General features: G+C 42.5%; 1 protein-coding gene across 4 annotated transcripts; it reads left to right on the forward strand.

Moving 5' to 3' along the window:
• Positions 1-835: 835 nt before the first annotated feature.
• On the forward strand, positions 836-19410 carry csf1ra (colony stimulating factor 1 receptor, a). 4 transcript variants are annotated; one of them, XM_029732870.1, is made up of 22 exons: positions 836-1029; positions 1165-1352; positions 6330-6620; positions 6724-7011; positions 7193-7329; positions 7436-7601; positions 7838-8033; positions 11620-11735; positions 11921-12032; positions 12187-12386; positions 12657-12748; positions 12966-13092; positions 14169-14273; positions 14447-14557; positions 14728-14890; positions 15066-15145; positions 15267-15376; positions 15585-15707; positions 15808-15919; positions 16036-16135; positions 17411-17525; positions 17725-19410. In XM_029732870.1, the coding sequence occupies exons 2-22, from the start codon at positions 1301-1303 to the stop codon at positions 17908-17910; spliced, it is 2982 nt and encodes a 993-aa protein (XP_029588730.1). In that variant the 5' UTR covers positions 836-1029; positions 1165-1300; the 3' UTR covers positions 17911-19410. The 4 variants fall into 4 exon arrangements, with proteins under 4 accessions (XP_029588730.1, XP_029588731.1, XP_029588732.1 ...); XM_029732871.1 differs by having other exon boundaries at positions 1244-1352; XM_029732872.1 differs by having other exon boundaries at positions 836-1352; positions 6333-6620.
• The last annotated feature ends 1777 nt before the right edge of the window (positions 19411-21187 follow it).

Genomic DNA, 21187 nt, shown 5'->3' on the forward strand with positions numbered 1-21187 from the left:
TGCATTTTATATTAGTTCAATGACTTGCAGCGTTCTACTATTTTCCCATAACGGAAAATAATAAATTATGTTTTTTTGCTCTCTAATTTTCAACACCAACATCTGTTTCTACACTGGCTTGTATTTTAATGCCTTGGCTTTATCCATTCAATGTCGAAGAGATAATAAATGTCCCCAGATGAATTGACCATAAGAGAGAGATCCCCAAAAAATCCAAATGAACTTTCCCAAGCCCAGCTAGACTTAGTTCAATCAAAGCCTCTCTTTTCAGCCCTCAGTACAAACAAACTCAAAACTCAGCTGATCATCTACCGTGTCCATCATGGGTTCTCTCTCTACACCCCCCTACCGACACCTCTCACCCAACATACTCCCTTGCGCCCTCTCACCATCCCCCCCTTTCCCCCACTCCATGCCCTGAATCCGAGGGCCATCAATTAGGTATTTTACTGTCCTCCCAGAAGCCCCAGCCCTCTACGCTGTTTGGAGCTGAGGAACATTGAGGCCTGGGGCTGAGGCTAGGCAGGCTGGGAATGGGGATGAGGCTAAGCAGGCTGGGAATAGGGATGAGGCTAAGCAGGCTGGGAATGGGGATGAGGCTAAGCAGGCTGGGAATAGGGATGAGGCTAAGCAGGCTGGGAATGGGGATGAGGCTAAGCAGGCTGGGAATAGGGATGAGGCTAAGCAGGCTGGGAATGGGGATGAGGCTAAGCAGGCTTGGCCTGGGGCTAGGCAGCAGAGCAGCAGTGTGACCCATCATCACAGCAGATTAGTCTCAGCACCATGGCATTAGGACTGGGAGGGCCGGCCTGTTTTCTAGCTAAACAGAGACACATGGTCATTAGAGGGGAGCGTGACACCTCTATCTGTCTGTTTATGCCTCTCTCTCTTTTACTGGCTTCTGGTCAGACTAAGGGAGATAGAGACAAAAGAGAGACAAGGTTGGAGGGACTTTACTCGCTCCTGGATGGTGAATCCACAGAGCTCTGTGGGATCAGAGGCATACCACTGAGCTGAAGACATCTACAGGTTCAGTAGAGTTTATTGTTTCTAATCTTAGTCATGTTACACAGTAACTTTTATTAATAGCATGTGAATGACATTAGAAAAGGCTTTCAGTAAGGTCTGGCCTATATTGCCTTCATTTCCAAATATCCTCTTTAGAAAAGAAGAAGTGAATGACAGTGAGTGAGTGACAGCAGAGATCCAGCGTAATGATTCCAAATTTTTCTCCTTGACCAAGACACAATAACAACACTTCTAGACATTCAGACACACACAGATCTGGAGCAGATCCAGGATGGAGCTGTACCTGGCCTTTCTGCTGGGGATCCTGCCCACTGCAGCTCAAGGTACGACTCAACACCTGTTTTCAACTATACTGCATCATATTGGGATTCATGTGTTGTGTTGTTGACATTGTATTCACTGCAGCTCTTCTGTCCTCCATAGTTTTACATATATATTACCAGACTAAAATGCAATTTATATGCAGCGGTGGAAAAAGTACCCAACTGTCATACTTCAGGAAAATAAATATACCTTAATAGAGAATGACTCAAGTAAAAGTGAAAGTCACCCAGTAAAATACTACTTGAGTAAAAGTCTAAAAGTATTTCGTTTTAAATATACTTAATTATCAAAAGTAAATGTAATTGCTCAAATATACTTAAGTATCAAAAGTAAAAGTATAAATCATTTCAAACCAGACAGCACGATTTTCTTGTTTTATTATTTTACGGATAGCCGCAGGCACACTCCAACACTCAGAAATAATTTACAAACGAAGCATTTGTTTTTAGTGAGTCTGCAAGATCAGAGGCAGAGATGACCAGGGATGTTCTCTTAAAAAGTGTGTGAATATGGCAATTTTTCTGTCCTGCTAAGCATTCGAAGTGTAACTAGTACTTTTGGGTGTCAAGGAAAATGTATGAAGTAAAAAGTACATTATATTATTTAGGAATGTAGTGGAGTAAAAGTAGAAGTTGTCAAAAATATCGAGGCAAGTCAGTTAAGAACAAATTCTTATTTACAATGACAGCCTACCAGGGAACAGTGGGTTAACTGCCTTGTTCAGGGGCAAAACAACAGATTTTTACCTTGTCAGCTCAGAGATTCGATCCGAGCAACCTTTTGGTTACTGGGCCAATGATCTAACCACTAGGCTACCTGCTGCCCCAATGCCTCATACTTAAGTATATGTAAAACCAAATACTTTCAGACTTTTACTCAAACAGTATTTTACTGGGTGACTTTCACTTTAACTTGAGTCATTTACTATTAAGATATTTTTACTTTAACTCAAATATGACAATTGGGTACTTTTTTCACTACTAGTGTAATGTTTATGTCCAATGGCCAATGAGCACCGATAGGTTTTATCTATAATTTCTCTTCGTATGACAAGGATTGAAAGGGATTTGCCAGTAGACTTTTGACTTGACTCATGATGATGACTGCTTGTCCAGCTTGCTATGTTAACATGATCAGTCCAATCAAAGCTATGGTAGATATAACATGATTTTACATCATTTTATCTGTGGCCAATGACCTTGAGTCCTCTCAGATGGGCACTTCTAATGTAAGTCTATGGCAGCACTCAAGGAGCTTGAATTTTCGAGATCTCCCCGTAGATTATGCGGTGACGTAGTGTCCCCATGAGTGACAGAACACTGAGCCAATCACGGCGCAGCTAGAGAACATTACCAACCCCTATACTCCGTATTTTCTCGCTGGCTGCCCCACCACCACAGAAAGCACTGAGCTAGGCTGAAACACCTGCATTTTAGAGCTGCCTTATTCAAGAAAGAAAAAAATGTATGCGGCTTTATCAACTCAAAGATTTTTTTAAAACAATGTTTGCAAACTGATATGTGACACGTTTTAATGCCAAAATAACATGCATGCAGGGCTAAACAGGTGGGGCTCTGCCCTGAATGATTGGTAGGAAAGTGAAAAAAAAGAAAAAATATATTTAGCTAGCTCTCTCTCCCTCTCTCTTGCTTCTCCTTCATTTTTGAAGAAATGTATTTGTTCAAAGCTGTTAAACTATTGTCTTTCTCTTTCTTTGAGTCAGCTACCAATCACATTTTATGCACTGCAGTGCAAGCTAGCTGTAGCTTATGCTTTCAGTACTAGATTAATTCTCTGATTCTTTGATTGGGTGGACAAAATGTCAGTTCATGCTGTAAGAGCTCTGATAGGTTGGAGGACGTCCTCCGGAATTTGTCATAATTACTGTGTAAGTCTATGGAAGGGTTTGAGAACCATGAGCCTCCTAGGTTTTGTATTGAACTCAATGTACCCAGAGGAGGACGGAAACTAGCTTTCCTCCGGATACACCATGGTGCTACCCTACAGAGTGCTCTTGAGGCCACTGTAGACCTTCATTGCAAAACAGTGTGTTTTAATCAATGATTTGGTGACGTGAATATATTTTGTATCATTTTATCTGAAAATTATAGCGTTTTTAATGTTTCATTATTTTTATTTTTATGAGCCTACATTGGTAGGACCGTATTGTCCTGTACATCTGCTGCTGTTCTTGTTCCATTGCTCGACAGCCATTTGATAGGCAGCTAGTATACTTGGAGTCCATAGGAAGGTGGTGTGTAATGTTATCAGGAAGTCTTGACCCAATCAATACTGAATAGCCCAAAATCATGAGCACTCCCTCACTTTAACCCTCTGAGGTTGAGCTGTGGGCTGTGGTAAATAAGAAAATCTGCTGAACAACAAAACTCAGTTCTGCTTTGAGATAAATCAATAACAAGACATACTTTACATGTAAGAATGAATTGAGACAAAACCTATTGTGATTTTCAGATGTTGTTTTCTGATCCATGCTTTACCAGATACAGGAGAGTGGATGCTGAAATAAATCCACCACAAGAGAGCCGAATTAGAGCCCAATAGAGCCCAAATTAACCTTTTACCAAATAAGGTGTTAGAGAGGATAAGAAAAATGTTATTTGAAGCCATATCCTACTGTAGATTTATGTTGAAGTTCTTCAAACTCCCTTGGCCCCTGTGATTTTCTGGACTGTCTCAAAGAAGGCATTGTTTGTCCCTGTATCAGCACATCACCAGCAGTTAGCTTTGTCACACCCAAAGGACATATACATGGTTTTACCAACCCATACAGCTCCCTCTGTCTCACTCTGACCCTTCTGTTCGGGAAGAAAATAAGGAATTCAAAGATTTCTTTGTTTGTTTTTGTGTTGGTGTTTGTGGGTGTAAAAGGGCCAGGGCTTTACCATAGTCTAGGATGGTGGTTCTCAAACCGCTCTTCAGGGACCCCCAGCCATTCCATGGATTTTTATTTAACCCTTATTTAACTGTATTTAACATGTATTTGATATATTCCAGAACTAGCACACCTAACTCAACTTGTCAACTAATCATCAAGCCCTTTGGCGTGTTCCTCTGCCCAGGTGTTTCTGCCGCATGCCAGATCTTACATGCCTGGATATGTATTTTATGTATCAGCTAACCATATAATATATTATAGCAATCTGGTGCCCGACCGTACTGTCGATGACGCAACACGCAACCATTAGTTGATGCATGCAACATCTGAGCAAGGGAACACGACCCTTGACTAGGTAAATCAGCTGAACTAGTTCAGGGCTACAACTAAATTAGGAAATGTCTGTGGGTCCCTGAGGGACTAGTAAATGTGTGTCCATTCACTCCCGTCCTCGGTAGCATGACATCGATATAGAGAAGAAAAGCAGAAGTGAGAGAGAGAATAGGATCTCTCCTTTAGAGCCAGACTGGCCAGTTCTGTAATTTGTTTCCTGAATTTGTGGTGTCCAAGATGACTCTTAATCAAATCAAATCAAATCAAATGTATTTGTATAGCCCTTCTTACATCAGCTGATATCTCAAAGTGCTGTACAGAAACCCAGCCTAAAACCCCAAACAGCAAGCAATGCAGGTGTAGAAGCACGGTGGCTAGGAAAAACTCCTTAGAAAGGCCAAAACCCTAGGAAGAAACCTAGAGAGGAACCAGGCTATGAGGGGTGGCCAGTCCTCTTCTGGCTGTGCCGGGTGGAGATTATAACAGCACATGGCCTAGATGTTCAAATGTTCATAAATGACCAGCATTGTCAAATAATAATAATCATAGTAGTTGCGAGGGTGCAACAAGTCAGTAACACAAGAGTAAGTGTCAGTTGGCTTTTTCATAGCCGATCTTTGAGAGCATCTCTACCGCTCCTGCTGTCTCTAGAGAGTTGAAAACAGCAGGTCTGGGACAGGTAGCACGTCCAGTGAATAGGTCAGGTTTCCAGCAGGTCTGGGACAACAGGTCTGGGACAGGTAGCACGTCCGGTGAACAGGTCAGGGTTCCATAGCTGCAGGCAGAACAGTTGGAACTGGAGCAGCAGCACGGCCAGGTGTACTGGGGACAGCAAGGAGTCCTCAAGCCAGGTAGTCCTGAGGCATGGTCCTAGGGCTCAGGTCCTCCGAGAGAGAGAAAGAAAGAAAGAGAAAGAGAGAATTAGAGAGAGCATATTTAAATTCACACAGGACACCGGAAAAGACAAGAGAAATACTCCAGATGTGACAGACTGACCCTAGCCCCCCGACACATAAACTACTGCAGCATAAATACTGGAGGCTGAGACAGGAGGGATCAGGAGACACTGTGGCCCCATCCGATGAAACCCCCTAAACACAGTGACCAAGAAGACATTCCGGGAAAAAAATGGTGATTTGAGGTTTAAATCTTGTCTTGACAGAGTTAACTGAAATAAAACCAGTTGATATAACCATGTTTAGGAATCAGAGTTTCCTGGTCATGCACAGGGTGGCAGGTAGCATAGTTGTTAAGAGCATTGGGCTGAAAGGTTGCTACAGTAGTTCGAATCCCTGAGTCGACTAGGTGAAAACCTGTTTGTCCAGGGTCACCGTCAATGATGGCTGATCCCTGGCGGTGACCCCATTCTCAGTGGGAGGAGGATATGTAAAAAATACATTTCCATTTTACACCTGACACTTGTACATGTGTGAAAAAGGAAAAATATTAGCACCCCTATTTGAAGAACTCCATCCTAACCAATATGGTGCTTTCTAATCTGAAAAAAAACTTTGTCAAATCATGACATCAGTGATATTCTGGTCAGACGTCCATAAAGATGCCAGAGTTTCCGACCCAGAATTCCCAGTTTGATGTCTGTTCAAAACAAATTTTCCAAGTTTAAGCTTTTTCTGAGTTCCCATTAGTCTTGAACCCACTGAAGTCAGAGATTTCCAACTTCTGAGTTTCCAGTTCCCAGTTGTTTTGAACGCGTAGATTTATGATCTCATCTCTATGTTAACCTCAGCAGAATGGCGGCGTCCTGTGATCAAGCTAAACTCAGAGGTCGTGGTTGGGCCTGAAGTAGTACTGAACCCTGGCACCCCATTGGTCCTGAGGTGTGAGGGGGATGGGCCAGTCAACTGGTTAACCCGGTTGTCCAAACACAAGAGCTTAATCTCCAAGGGCAACGGGAGTGTCAGAACCTTCACGGTGGACCGTCCCTCTGCAGAACACACTGGGACATATAAGTGTGAATATACCAGTGGGAACGTCAAGGGCCGGGACTTGTTCTCTACGGTGCACGTATATGTTAAAGGTAAGCTCAGAAGAGGAGTGAGTTGCCGTTTGTTTACCATACCTGTAGAGAGGGTGTGTTGGCCAGTATCCCTCATTCTAACACATCCCCCCTTCTCCACCAGACCCAGACAGCCTGTTTTGGACCAGCAGCACGTCCCTGCGTGTGGTGAGGAAGGAGGGGGAGGACCACCTGCTCCCCTGCCTGCTGACCGACCCAGAGGCCACAGACTTGGGGCTCCGCATGGACAACTGTACCTCCGTGCCCCCAGGGATGAACTACACAGCAGACCCCCGCAGAGGCATTCTCATCCGCAACCTCCACCCCAGCTACAATGCTGACTATGTCTGCAGCGCCAAACTCCACGGGGTGGAGAGGACTTCCAAGACTTTCAACCTCAACATCATCCAAAGTAAGTAGGTTGAGTGTTGTGGAGGGATACTTTACTTAAAGGCGCATGCTTGATCAGGCCCATGTACCATACTGTACTGTAAAATTGCTATATATTCAAATTCAGGAACAAGTATTCGAATTGGCAAAGGAGCTTGTAATTTTCTTATACATGCTGTGTTCCTGGTTCCCTCTGTGTCCAGGGCTACGTTTCCCACCTTATGTATTCCTGGAAAAGAATGAGTATGTTCATATCGTGGGCGAGAAGCTGAGCATCCACTGCACCACACACAACCCCAACTTCAACTATAATGTCACGTGGAATTACAGCTCCAAAAAGGCAAGCACTTTCAGAGTATCTGAAACAACCACTGTTGGCCAAAATAAAATGCATGACAATATGTCTTGACAATGACATTATGTTATTTTCCTGTCTCTTCTTACAGAGATTTACAATAGAGCAGAAAGTCCAATCAGTGGACAGTAACCGTCTGGACATTGAAAGCATCCTGACCATCCCTGTAGTGGACCAGTCAGACACAGGCAACATTACCTGCATCGGCACCAACGAGGCTGGAGTCAACAAATCCACCACCTCCCTGATGGTTGTAGGTAAGTTATTGGATAACTCTAATACAATTCAGACACACATGGGGATATTAGCACATATTCCAATCACAGAACTGGATTGTTAGAATCAACGCACACTGTATCAAAACATTTTGCAACAGAAGCTTTTTTTGGGTGGACAAGTTAAGGAAGTCCCTCTCTGTTTCAGTGCCTAATGAAAACACTTCTGGCTGATCTTGAAGATAACCACTCCCATGTCTCTCCATGTCTCTGTCCAGAGGAGGCCTACATCCGTCTTTCTCCCCAGCTGTCCTCCAAGCTGGCTCACCAGGGCCTGTCCATTGACGTGAACGAGGGGGAAGACCTGAAAGTCAGTGTCCTGATCGAGGCGTACCCTCAGATCATAGGCCAGCACTGGGACACCCCTACAGCCTCCTCCACGCAGGAACAAACCTTTACACGCTATAACAACAGGTGGGTGGGACTCATACAACAACAAGATGAAGAGAACTGACTGAGTGAGGAGTGATCCTCCTCTAGCTGTTTTGGGAAGGCGTTTGGGTCTTTGGGACTAAAGGGCAGCAACAGAAAACTGTATTTTAAAATGTTCAGGGATCAAAGGCTCACTAGACCCCTTACTTTTTCCACATTTTGTTACGTTACAGCCTTATTCTTAAATTAATTAAATATTTTTGTTCTCAATACTCTATAATGACAAAGCAAAAAACAGGTTTTTAGAAATGTTTAAAAAAAAAATTATAATAATAATGTACATAGTACATACTCAGACCCTTTACCCAGTACTTTGTTGAAGCACCTTTGGCAGCGATTACAGCCTCAAGTCTTCGTTGGGTATGACGCTACAAGCTTGGCACACCTGTATTTGGGGAGTTTCTCCCATTCTTCTCTGCAGATTCTCTGAAACTCTGTCAGGTTAGATGAGTAGCCGCATAGCTTTTTTCAGGTCCCTCCAGAGATGTTCGATCAGGTTCAAGTCCGGGCTCAGGCTGGGCCACTCAAGGACATTCAAAGACTTGTTCCGAAGCCACTCCTGCCTTGTCTTGGCTGTGTGCTTAGAGTCATTGTCCTATTGCAAGGTGAACCTTCACCCCAGTTTGAGGTCCTGAGCGCTCTGGAGCAGAATTTCATAAGAAATCTCTCTGTACTTAGCTTCGTTCATCTTTCCCTCGATCCAGACTAGTCTCCCAGTCCCTGCCGCTGAAAAACATCCCCACAGCATGATGCTGCCACCACCATGCTTTACGGTAGGGATGGTGCCAGGTTTACTCCAAACGTGATGCATGGCATTCAGGTCAAAGAGTTCAATCTTGGTTTCATCAGACCAGAGAATCTTGTTTCTCATGGTCTGAGAGTCCTCCAAGCTGGCTGTCATGTGCCTTTTACTGACAAGTGGCTTGTCTTGCCACTCTACCATAAAGGCCTGATTGGTGGAGTGCTGCAGAGATGGTTGTCCTTCTGGAAGGTTCTCCCATCTCCACAAAGGAGCTCTGGAGCTCTGTCAGAGTTACCATCGGGTTCTTGGTCACCTCCCTGACAAAGGCCCTTCTCCCCGGATTGCTCAGTTTGGCTGGGCGGCCAGCTCTAGGAAGTCTTGGTGGTTCCAAATTTCCTCCATTTAAGAATGATAGAATCCACTGTGTTCTTTGGGACCTTCAATTCTGCAGAAATGTTTTGGTACCCTTCCCCAGATCTGTGCCTCGACACAATCCTTTCTCGGAGCTCTATGGACAATGCCTTCAACCTCATGGCTTGGTTTTTGCTCTGACGTGCCCTGTCAACTGTGGCACCTTATATAGACAGGTGTTTTCCTTTCCATATTATGTCCAATCAATTGAATTTACCACAGGTGGAGTCCAATCAAGTTGTAGAAACATATGAAGAATGATCAATGGAAACTGGATGCACCTGAGCTCAATTTCGAGTCCCATAACAAAGGGTCTGAATACTTATGTAAATAAGGTTTTTCTGTTTTTTATTTTTTATTTATTTGCAAAAAAAACATTTTTTTACCTGTTTCCGCTTTGTCATTATGGGGTATTGTGTGTAAATTGATGAGGACATTTGTTATTTAATACATTGTTGAATAAGGCTGTAATGTAACAAATTGTGGAAAGGGTCAAGGTGTCTGAATACTTTCTAAATGTACTGCAATTCAGAATGGGGAAACTGCAGAAGATTTGAAATGAGCTGATGTTTCCGTTAATTTGTTTATCTGGCACAAACTCAGAGGTCACCACCACCAGTCCGGAGAGCTCTGTACTATGAAACTAGAGTTAAGGGAAGGAAAGAGCTAAAGTTTTACCTCCGCTATGACACATAGCAGTAACTGTCTAAGGAGAACTAGCATGTATTAGTCACCAAACCACACCACAACATCTGCATTCATTCCACTTTTGTCCCAGTTAAACATTTCCAGTGATTCTACAATACACTCTTAGAAAAAAGGGTTCCAAAAGGGTTATTCAGCTCTCCCCATAGGAGAACCCTTTTTGGTTCCAGGTAGAACCCTTTTGTGTTCCATGTAGATCTCTCTGTGGAACCCAAAATTATTCTACATGGAACCAAACAAATTCTACCTGGAACCAAAAAGGGTTCTTCATAGGGTTCTCTTATGGAGACAGCCGAAGAACCCTTTTAGGTTCTAAAAAAATAGTACCTTTTTTTCTAAGAGAGTACAGTCATGGCCAAAAGTTTTGAGAATGACACAAATATTAATTTTCACAAAGCTTGCTGCTTCAGTGTCTTTAGATATTTTTGTCAGATGTTACTATGGAATACTGAAGTATAATTACAAGCCTCTTGAGGATTGACCACAAGTTCTCAACGGGATTAAGGTCTGGGGAGTTTAGAGGCCATGGACCCAAAATATCGATGTTTTGTTCCCCGAGCCACTTAGTTATCACTTTTGCCTTATGGCAAGGTGCTCCATCATGCTGGAAAAAGGCATTGTTCGTCACCAAAGAGTTCCTGGATGGTTGGGAGAAGTTGCTCTCGGAGGATGTGTTGGTACCATTCTTTATTCATGGCTGTGTTTTTAGGCAAAATTGTGAGTGAGCCCACTCCCTTGGCTGAGAAGCAACCCCACACATGAATGGTCTCAGGATGCTTTACTGTTGGCATGACACAGGACTGATGGTAGCGCTCACCTTGTCTTCTCCGGACAAGCTTTTTTCCGGATGCCCCAAACAATTGGAAAGGGGATTCATCAGGGAAAATGACGCAGTCAGCGGTCCAACCCCTGTACCTTTTGCAGAATGTCAGTCTGTCCCTGATGTTTTTCCTGGAGAGAAGTGGCTTCTTTGTGGCCCTTCTTGACACCAGGCCATCCTCCAAAAGTCTTTGCCTCACTGTGCGTGCAGATGCACTCACACCTGCCTGCTGCCATTCCTGAGCAAGCTCTGTACTGTTGGTGCCCCGATCCCGCAGCTGAATCAACTTTAGGAGACGGTACTGGCGCTTGCTGGACTTTCTTGGGCGCCCTGAAGCCTTCTTCACAACAATTGAATCGCTCTCCTTGAAGTTCTTGATGATCCGATAAATGGTTGATTTAGGTGCAATCTTACTGGCAGTGAAGCCTTTTTTGTGAAGCCCTTTTTGTGCAAAGCAATGATGATGGCACGTGTTTCCTTCCAGGTAACCATGTTTGACAGAGGAAGAACAATGATTCCAAGCACCACCCTCCTTTTGAAGCTTCCAGTCTGTTATTCGAACTCAATCAGCATGACAGAGTGATCTCCAGCCTTGTCCTCGTCAACACTCACACCTGTGTTAACGAGAGAATCACTGACATGATGTCAGCTGGTCCTTTTGTGGCAGGGCTGAAATGCAGTGGAAATAACTTTGGGGATTCAGTTCATTTGCATGGCAAAGAGGGACTTTTCAATTAATTGCAATTCATCTGATCACTCTTCATAACATTCTGGAGTATATGCAAATTGCCATCATGCAAACTGAGGCAGCAGACTTTGTGAAAATTACTATTTGTGTCATTCTCAAAACTTTTGGCCACGACTGTAGATCCGGTCTGTTTTTCACTCAGGTATTCCGCAACCCTGCTGCTCAAGAGGATGATTGCACAGGAGCAGGGCCAGTACACCTTCTATGCCAAGAGTTCCATGGCCAACGCATCCATTACATTCCAAATCCAAATGTATCGTAAGTAAAGTATGAGTACAGATGTACTAATACACAGTGTCAGTTCATACAACAACCATACTCTCTGAGGAATACATTTTTTTTAGCACAGCATCTATTGAACATATTTGTCTCTATTTTGAGTGTGTGGGAGATGTATTATTTGACCATGCCACTGACTTCCTCTGCTCTCTCTTGATTGGCAGAGAGGCCGGTTGCCGTGGTGAGATGGGAGAACATCACCACCCTCACGTGCACGTCATTCGGTTACCCTGCTCCCATAATCCTCTGGTACCAGTGCTCTGGAATCCGAACCACGTAGGTGTTAGAGAGGGCACAGTGGTATGATATTGCCATTGTAAAAGATAGAGTTAATAAATATAGTACGTATATTTTTTTTTATTATAATGACATATTAGGTATCATAACTAAATGGGGAACTCTATCCTATCTGTGTCTTCCTATGGAACAGGTGCAATGAGAACACAACAGGTCTCCAGATGCCTGCTCCTCTCTTGGCCCAAACAGTCGAGGTCCGGAGGGAGGAGTATGGAGCGGTCGAGATCCAGAGCGTCCTGACAGTGGAACCGTCCAGCCATAGGATGACCGTGGAGTGTGTCGCCTTCAACCTGGTCGGAGTCGGCAAAGACACCTTCGCCATGGAAGTTTCCAGTAAGAGCCAGAGCACGGTCATCCATGGTTATCCTCAGGCTTACTGTCTTATCCTTAGTTCATACTCCTTTTTCCTGTGTCATCATAGTCAAGTACATGAACGGTACATGAACTGTCTGTTCTTTTGTTTATTCAGATTCACAATAGCCGTTACTTTAGCTGCAGCTACTCTTCCTTGGTTCCACATAAACCCATAACAAAGCCATCACACACAGAAGGTTCTAAGTGTGTCATCACAAGACACCCTGACTCTTCTCTCTGATTGGATAGATATAATGTTCACCTCCACTCTATTGGGAGCAGCTGGTGTTCTGGCCTTTCTCCTCCTGCTACTCATGGTCCTGCTCTACAAGTACAAACAGGTAGGACACAAAACACCCTCTGCAATATAGAAAATATACTAATAGACCAGTATGTGATCTCATCTAAAATAAACTAGGTAAGAAACTGATATATTCATGAATAGAGTATTCACAAATATATGTCGTTTGAAATCATTGTTACCTTTAGTCAAAGAAACCATGGAGAACCCTTAGTTATTCAAATGGTTGACTAATGAACATTTCCTTCCCTCTGAAGAAACCAAGATATGAGATCCGGTGGAAGATCATCCAGGCCAGTGAAGGAAACAACTACACCTTTATCGACCCGACTCAGATGCCGTACAATGAGAAGTGGGAGTTTCCCAGGGACAAGCTCAAGCTAGGTGTGTGGCCTTTCTTAGATAGGCTACTGCAGTGGTTTGGTTCATGGAAGTTTGATGAAAAATGTAATTTGGCCTTACTACTGTTAGCCCATACAAACACATTGAATAACAGATTCACTACATGGAACAACAGATGGTCCCCCAAAAAGGAAGTTTGTTCTGAAGTGTCTGTTCTATATCTGAGAGATATAAGAAAGATTTTTCTGACATGTATTTGACCACTTATTTTTGACAAAAATTATCTCCATATACTGTACACAGTGCTTCCATTACTTTTTAACTGGTAATGGGGGACCTTCAGAGGAGTCTCGTGAGGCTTGTGGGCATCCTAAGGCAAAACAATGGACATGTACGTGTTTGTGAGAGACTCACCTTTCCACAGAGGGATCATATTAGTTTGTAGCCCAAACTGTTCGGACACTACAGACAGAAGTTGGCAGATCGGCTGTACCGACTACAGAAGAGTCCCAAGAAGATGGTCGGGGTAGTAGAGCAAAACTACGACTCCCACAACGGGGTTAAAGTTCATTTCCTGAAATTCTGCACATTTTGCCATGTGGCGTAGCGAAAACGTTGCCGTTTTAAAGCAAGTTAGCTGCAATTCTACACATTTTGCCATGGAGCGGAGAGACGTTTTTGAAATTGTATAAATCCTTTCATGCAATTCTGCTCATTTTGCCTTAAGGTGGAAACACATGTATGCAGTTTTTAATATGCTAACTGATGATCAATGGGCCCCGTCCCGTCGGTAATTCGACCATAACTTACCACGCTAAAAAAGACACAGCTGACATGGACTAATTGACTGCTGATGCACAACTAAATTTCGACATTGCACCTTGTGTATTCTATTATTCTAACTGTCAACAGTAATTTGAGACCTCGACTGAATTATTATTTACGTTTTTTTGTGAATTTGCCAGTTTCCCATACCTGGGTTAGATATTCCATACTGTATGGTGAATGACTGGAATCTCAACTACATGTACAACTGTAAAGTGTCTTTATTTACAGAAAGAAAGGATATTGACATACAGTCAGACTAGAAAGTGATGCGTTGGATGTGTGACCTGCAGGAAAGATCCTTGGAGCCGGGGCCTTTGGGAAGGTGGTGGAGGCCACAGCCTATGGTCTGGGGGAGGACGATAACGCGATGCGAGTGGCTGTAAAGATGCTCAAAGGTCAGAATCCATTGACTTGAACAAGCTTTTTTAGTTCAGGAGTAGAATTGATCAAAGTCTGAGAAACCGTCTGTGATCACAGTGGTAGGGAAGTGCCATATGATTGGGTTTGTCTTTCTCTCTGTTTATTTGTCTATCTATCTGTCTATCGATCTATCTATCTCTTTCTGCAGCCAGGGCCCACTCAGATGAGAGAGAGGCTTTGATGTCAGAACTGAAGATTCTGAGTCACCTGGGACAGCACAAGAACATTGTCAACCTCCTGGGAGCCTGCACTCAGGCGGGTGAGACTGAACAGTATAAAACACAGCTTCCTATCTGAAGAAGTGCAGAGACATTCAGAGAATACAGTATCTGTATTTTTTTTGTAAATGTATTTGAGTCAAATTTCATACTATGTGGAAGTTTGAAAGTTTTCTCCATTTATTGAAAATATAAATGTTTCTTATCTCAGGACCTGTACTGGTGATCACTGAGTACTGTAGTCATGGCGACCTTCTGAACTTCCTGCGACACAAGCAGGAGACCTTCCTGAACTTTGTCATGAACATACCAGAGGTACCAGAAGAGACCAGTGACTACAAGAACCTCTGTGAGGGGAAACAGTTCATTAGAAGGTATGGATAATGTTGACATGCACCAAGCTCATGAAAAAGAAGGTGTACTCTGACTCACCTTTATTCAGCATACACAGCAGCAGTCTTGTGAAGTAGCCACTTTGTGTGATTTACCTCCTCCCGATCCCTCACGCTCCTCTCCTCCCCTGATCCCGTTCTCCGCTCCTTCTACCAGTGATAGTGGGATATCCAGTGTGTGTTCTGACAGCTACCTGGAGATGAGGCCTGGTCCCCAGCCTGTCAACTCCTCTCTGGGTAATTGATCTGTCTTACTCCCTTTTCTTTTATCTAGCACCATTCATTGCATTGGTTCACCAGTTTATTGTTGTTTGTCTCAGTTGGACATTTCTATGAACATACAATTCTATTCTATCAGATTCTGTGTGTGAGGATGGTGGGCCGGACTCGTGGCCGTTGGACATGGAGGACCTGCTGAGATTCTCCTACCAGGTGGCTCAGGGCCTGGACTTCCTTGCAGCCAAGAATGTGAGTCACATCAACACAAAGTTTCACAACAAAGGTTGCGAAACAAAGCTTGTAAAACTATATTTCACAGTTTGAGATTATGTTTGATGAAAATTCAGCATACTATAGTTTTTTTTTAATATCATCTCATAGAAATTGGAGATGCACTTTGTGATGTTGTCGTAAGGTACTGTAACTGATTCTCTCTCTGTCTGTCTCTTTGTTTCAGTGTATTCACCGGGACGTTGCAGCCCGGAACGTTCTCCTGACAGACCGCCGTGTGGCTAAGATCTGTGACTTCGGCCTGGCACGTGACATCATGAATGACTCCAACTATGTGGTGAAGGGCAATGTGAGCAAACAACAACAACAACCTCAGTAACATGTTCAATGTCAATAAAAAAACATTCATGCATGTGTAATATGCGCTTCCTCACACCCTGCGTCTATAGGCGCGTCTGCCAGTGAAGTGGATGGCTCCAGAGAGTATCTTTGACTGTCTCTACACTGTCCAGAGTGACGTCTGGTCCTATGGGATCCTGCTATGGGAGATCTTCTCTCTAGGTGAGCTGGCATAAACATAGATTTCTCAACATAATAGATTTTGATATCTCTGGTGAAATCATTCAGTCGTTCTTGTTTAGTTGTTTAATTCATGTGTCTTTGTTTAATTTCTTTAGGAAAGAGCCCCTACCCCAGTATCCTGGTGGATATTAGATTCTACAACATGATAAAGTGTGGTTATCAGATGTCTCAACCAGACTTCGCACCTCCAGAGATGTAAGTTACAGATGCAGGGCTTTTAGGTTTAAATAACCTTGTTCCCAGGCCAATTGGGCTTCATTGGGATACACATTCATGTATATTACAATATCCTTTTATAATATTCTGCAAGACTGAACAAAGTCACCCTATGTTCCAGTCATACCCCCTTTTCAGCATTTGTAGTAAAAGTACATTTATTGTGCCATAAAAGCATTAAGCATTGCTGATTCCAGATTACTTGGCTGGAGTTCTGAGCCCTACATTGAAAAAGTAACAAAGCTCTCCTCCACAATCAAACACCCCACAGAAATGAGAAATAAAGAGTGTATTTTTCAATATCTCCAAGGCTCCATACATCTGTGTGTGTCGATTCGCTGTGGTTGCCACACTACCCGGAATAACTGTATTGTGGGTCCGGAGACAGAGCGACAGAGGGCGACTGAGACTGAGTCAGGACTTATTCATCTGGGCCCCTTTGTGTGGGGATGAGTCAGTCCTGGGTCAGGCATGGTTCTGCGTGTTAGCCACATGATCAGCAGACTGTAGCCCGGAACAGTGACCTTTCACAGACCAGGCAAGGAGAAGACTAGAGGGACTGTAGTGGCGTTTAGGAGGGGTGCATCTCCGTGCGTCACAATCAACCATGTTTATCATTCTCGGACCTAGATACATACAACCCCAAAGATTGGCCAAAAATGTTCTAAGTAACACAAGGCAGAAGTATTGCAACTGAAAAGTATACTGTCCAGTTAATTTGATGTGGACATGGTGGGATTCGAAAGACCACAGAGCTCTATATTGAGACAATCTTCTCCATGATGCTTGAGGGCCTTGTAGAACGATGATGAATGATACAAAATATAGCATTTTTTACACGGTATCGGAACCAATATGATATTTCAAAACAAATCAAATTATATTTGCCACATGCGCTGAGTACAACAGTTGTAGACTTGACCGTGACATGCTTTCTTACGAGCCCTTCCCAGCGATGCAGAGTAAAAAATTACACAAGAGGAATAACATACACAAGAATGAAGCTACTGTACATTTACATTTACATTTAAGTCATTTAGCAGACGCTCTTATCCAGAGCGACTTACAAATCACACAAACTGTATATTCAGTACAGCGAGTAGCAGTACCAGATCAATGTGCAAGGGTACGATGCACAGTATTTGAGGTAGATATTTACATAAAGGCAGGGTAAAGTGACTGGGCATCAGGGTGGTTAATAATAAGAGTAAGAATAAAGAAGAATAAAGTAATAATGTATTTATGTCCCACTAGGTATACAATCATGAAAATGTGCTGGAATCTGGAGCCAACAGAGCGACCGACCTTCAGCAAGGTCAGCCAGCTGATTGAGAGATTACTGGGTGAGCAGCCAGAACGTCCAGACCAGGTAACACAGACAGGGGGATGGATGTTTACCATGGTAGATAAGCTGTATAGCTCTTATCAGAATAAAACAGCATCTACCCTATGGACAACATAAAACATATTTCATTGTCAGACTGGATTGACCAGATTTAAGCATTGTTTGAAGATAGCAATACTGTAACTCATGAATGAGTATTTGTTTTGAAACCTGTTATTTTCAGTGTTCTTCTCTCCTGTCCCAGGAGCACCAGAACGTCCAACTGCAGCAGGACATGATGGTTGAGGAGTTGGAGCTGTGTGATGATAATGATGAGCCTAAGTGTTGTGACGGCTCCTGTGACCAGTCGTGTGAGCACGAAGAGGAGGAGCAACCACTGGTGAAGACCAATAACTATCAGTTCTGCTGAAAGCATAATTCTATTTCTATGTCTGACAGCTCCGACATCCTCAAACTATCCACATTCTGATCTGGAATTCGTCCACTTTCTATCTTCTCCTGCTCACTGTAGAATCATTCTGGCAGCACAGATATTTTGTTAAAGCAGTGAAAAGCAATTTTTACGCCCTGTTTTACACTGTATACAGACAGGAAGCTGAGAGAGTCATGTCATGTGACTTGTTATATGCCATGACAAGTTTTGGAAAAACAAAGGCGAGAAATAATCTATCACAGATAGTGCCTTATTTGTGTAATTAATACATATAATGCCTTATTTTACATTACTTACTCTTCTTTGTTGTATGTTTTGGAGATTATATTTTAAATCTATGCACCAAAGATGCACCTACCGTGACAGAACAGATTGTGCTGCTCACAGCATTTTGTAGGCTATTTGTCCTTTTAATGTACATTATATTCTTCTGTAGCCACTATGGTGAGGGTTTATCTATTATTTGTGGGAAATGGGAACGAATGCTGGTGGTGTTCGAATTGACATTTGTCAGCGGGCTCACTTTCACATTGTAGGACTACCTTTTTTCAACATGCTATGCAGCAGCAAGACAGTACATTTACATTTACATTTTAGTCATTTAGCAGACGCTCTTATCCAGAGCGACTTACAGTAGTGAATACATTTCATAATTTTTTTTTTCTTCCGTACAGTAGCAAACAATGCAATTGTATAATTTCTGCTACAGTATATTTGAGCATGCTCTATATTTGTATGATGGCTTAGTTTGATGCTGGACGTAATAACATGAGATACAATCTAACTGGGGACCACATTCCATGTATTGTCCTTCAGCCTAAACATGCTGCATGAACCATTGAAATGGATATTGAGACGCTATTTACGTCAATGAAAGCATGTGTATTGTTCTTTTATCTCTAGTCATAGTTGTTTCGTATGACAGTCACAGTATCTTCTGAGTTACTCTCGTGTGGACAGAATCACGCAGCTGACTAAATGACCCAAGATTTGAGTTGTGTGTTAAGCAATATTACTTCAGACTCAGCCAGTCGATGGCAACATGTGATTGTCACATCGACGTATAGCCTATATGCTACAGTAGGGAATGAAAGGCAGATAAAACTGTGTAAGGAAATCTGTGGATCACAGTATGGACAACACAAAGGCTTTGTTTTTGATTGATTCAACCGATTCTTTATTTCTGTAACACTCAATATTTTGATGTTCATTCATTCATCAGTTCATCATTTTTGGGGGGTCAATTATGCTGTAAAAATGTTAATTCATTGTATTGAATGTAGAATTCAGCTAATACTGCCTGCTGTAATTTTGATGATCGCAGATGCGAGCTCTACGTCAGAGTAAAAGCTATATGTCAGCTGTAAATCAGAATTGTTGTAAGACATTTACTCGGATTGTCAGCAGCTATTCTGAATACTGAGTTGAAAGCAGAGAAAAGTATGATCTTTTTATTAAAGGGAAATTTCAAAAATGTTCAATTGCATATTCATCATCTCCAGCACCACCCCAACATCAACATGTGAAAATGGAGCGTTTCTATGTTTTTTTTGTTGTAAAAAAAGATAAAGATAAGTATTTCCAATGACATCGTTGGTGTGCATAATGTGATTTTAAGCATTTATGAGTAGGCATTGTCTTCTAATTGCTTGATGATGTCATTGGAAACACAGGCTGCAGTTACACGATGCAACTTGCATGCAATTTTAGTTGCTTCTTCATTGCTTTGTGAAATAATAAGCAACTCATCTGCAACTTGGCTGCAAGCAACAGCCAATCAAAACAAACACTTTTGTCACATTATCCATTCGAAGGTTAGGAATTCTGACCCAGTTGTCATGTCAACACAGCTGTCAGTGCTGTGCAGCACCATCAGTGGTCAAGGTTGACAGAACAGAGATTTATACAAATGATTGTACATGGTTTAGCAGTCAATCAATTATATTTCGAACAAAAAATGTCCACCGTGAACTGTGCTAGCTAGCTAGCTGTGTTGGTGTTTGCAATGACCTTTTGGCTAGCTAACAAGCTAAATTGTACATAATGCATATCTTCCATATCCTTGCTGTTACAATAACCAAATGGTTGGATAAACAACTCATTTGTGAAACCACAATGTAATGCAGCAGAAAACATGGGGAGAGTTTAGAATTCTCAAACAAGCAGCTTCAATTTGATTGGCTGTTGCATGCAAATGTAATCACGTTTGAGTACCTTCATGTAACAGCAAAGTTGCTTGAGCTTATGTCACTTGCAACCTGCATCTGTAGCGAAAATGTCGTGAAAGTTGCTTTGTGTAACTCCAGCCTTATCTTCCACTATCTTTTTTACTACAAAATATAGAAACGCACAATTTTCACATATGTTAATGTTGTGGTGGTGCTGGAGATGATGCATATGAAGTAAAAACATTTTGAAATTACCCCTTTAACTGTATGTATGATATACACTGAGTATACATTAAGAACACCTGCTCTTTCCATGACAGATTAGACAGGTGAAAGCTATGATCCCTTATTGATGTCACTTGTTATATCCAATTCAAATCAGTATAGATGAATGGGGAGGAAGGTTAAATAAGGATTTTTAAGCATTGAGACAATTGAAACATGGATTGTGTATGTGTGCCATTCAGAGGGTGAATGTGCAAGACAAAAACGTAAGTGCCTTTGAACGGGGTAGGTGCCAGGTGCACCGGTTTGTGTCAAGAATTGCAATGCTACCGAGTTTCACGCTCAACAGTTTCCCGTGTGTATCAAGAACGGTCCACCACCCAAAGGACATCCAGCCAACTTGACACAACTGTAGGAAGCATTGGCGTCAACATGGGCCAGCATCCGTGTGGAACGCTTTCGACACCTTGTAGAGGTGGGGGTGCAACTCAGTGTTAGGAAGGTGTTCCTAATGTTTGGTATACTCAGTGTAATGTAAATGTTATTTTTACTTTACTGCTTGAAGGCAAAGGACAACTCCTTTGTGGGTTATCCTTTTAGTTTTTGCTAACCAAATCACAGTATGGTTTCTGCAAGGACAGTAATTACATTCACAGACAATGTGTCGAAAACTCTGAAACTTGAATAAATATATTTTTCTGGCTTTCATTGGAAATATGTAATTTTCCATTTATCCTCGACTTCAAAAACGAAATATTTCAGCCTAGATACTCTATTGTACGTCTTAAGAACAAATAGGACCACAACAGGGAACAAAATGCTACATTTCTGTGATTTTTAAACTCAGTCCCCATTTTGGA

This window comes from Salmo trutta, chromosome 3, assembly GCF_901001165.1.
Source record: "Salmo trutta chromosome 3, fSalTru1.1, whole genome shotgun sequence".
Classification (NCBI taxonomy): domain Eukaryota; kingdom Metazoa; phylum Chordata; class Actinopteri; order Salmoniformes; family Salmonidae; genus Salmo; species Salmo trutta.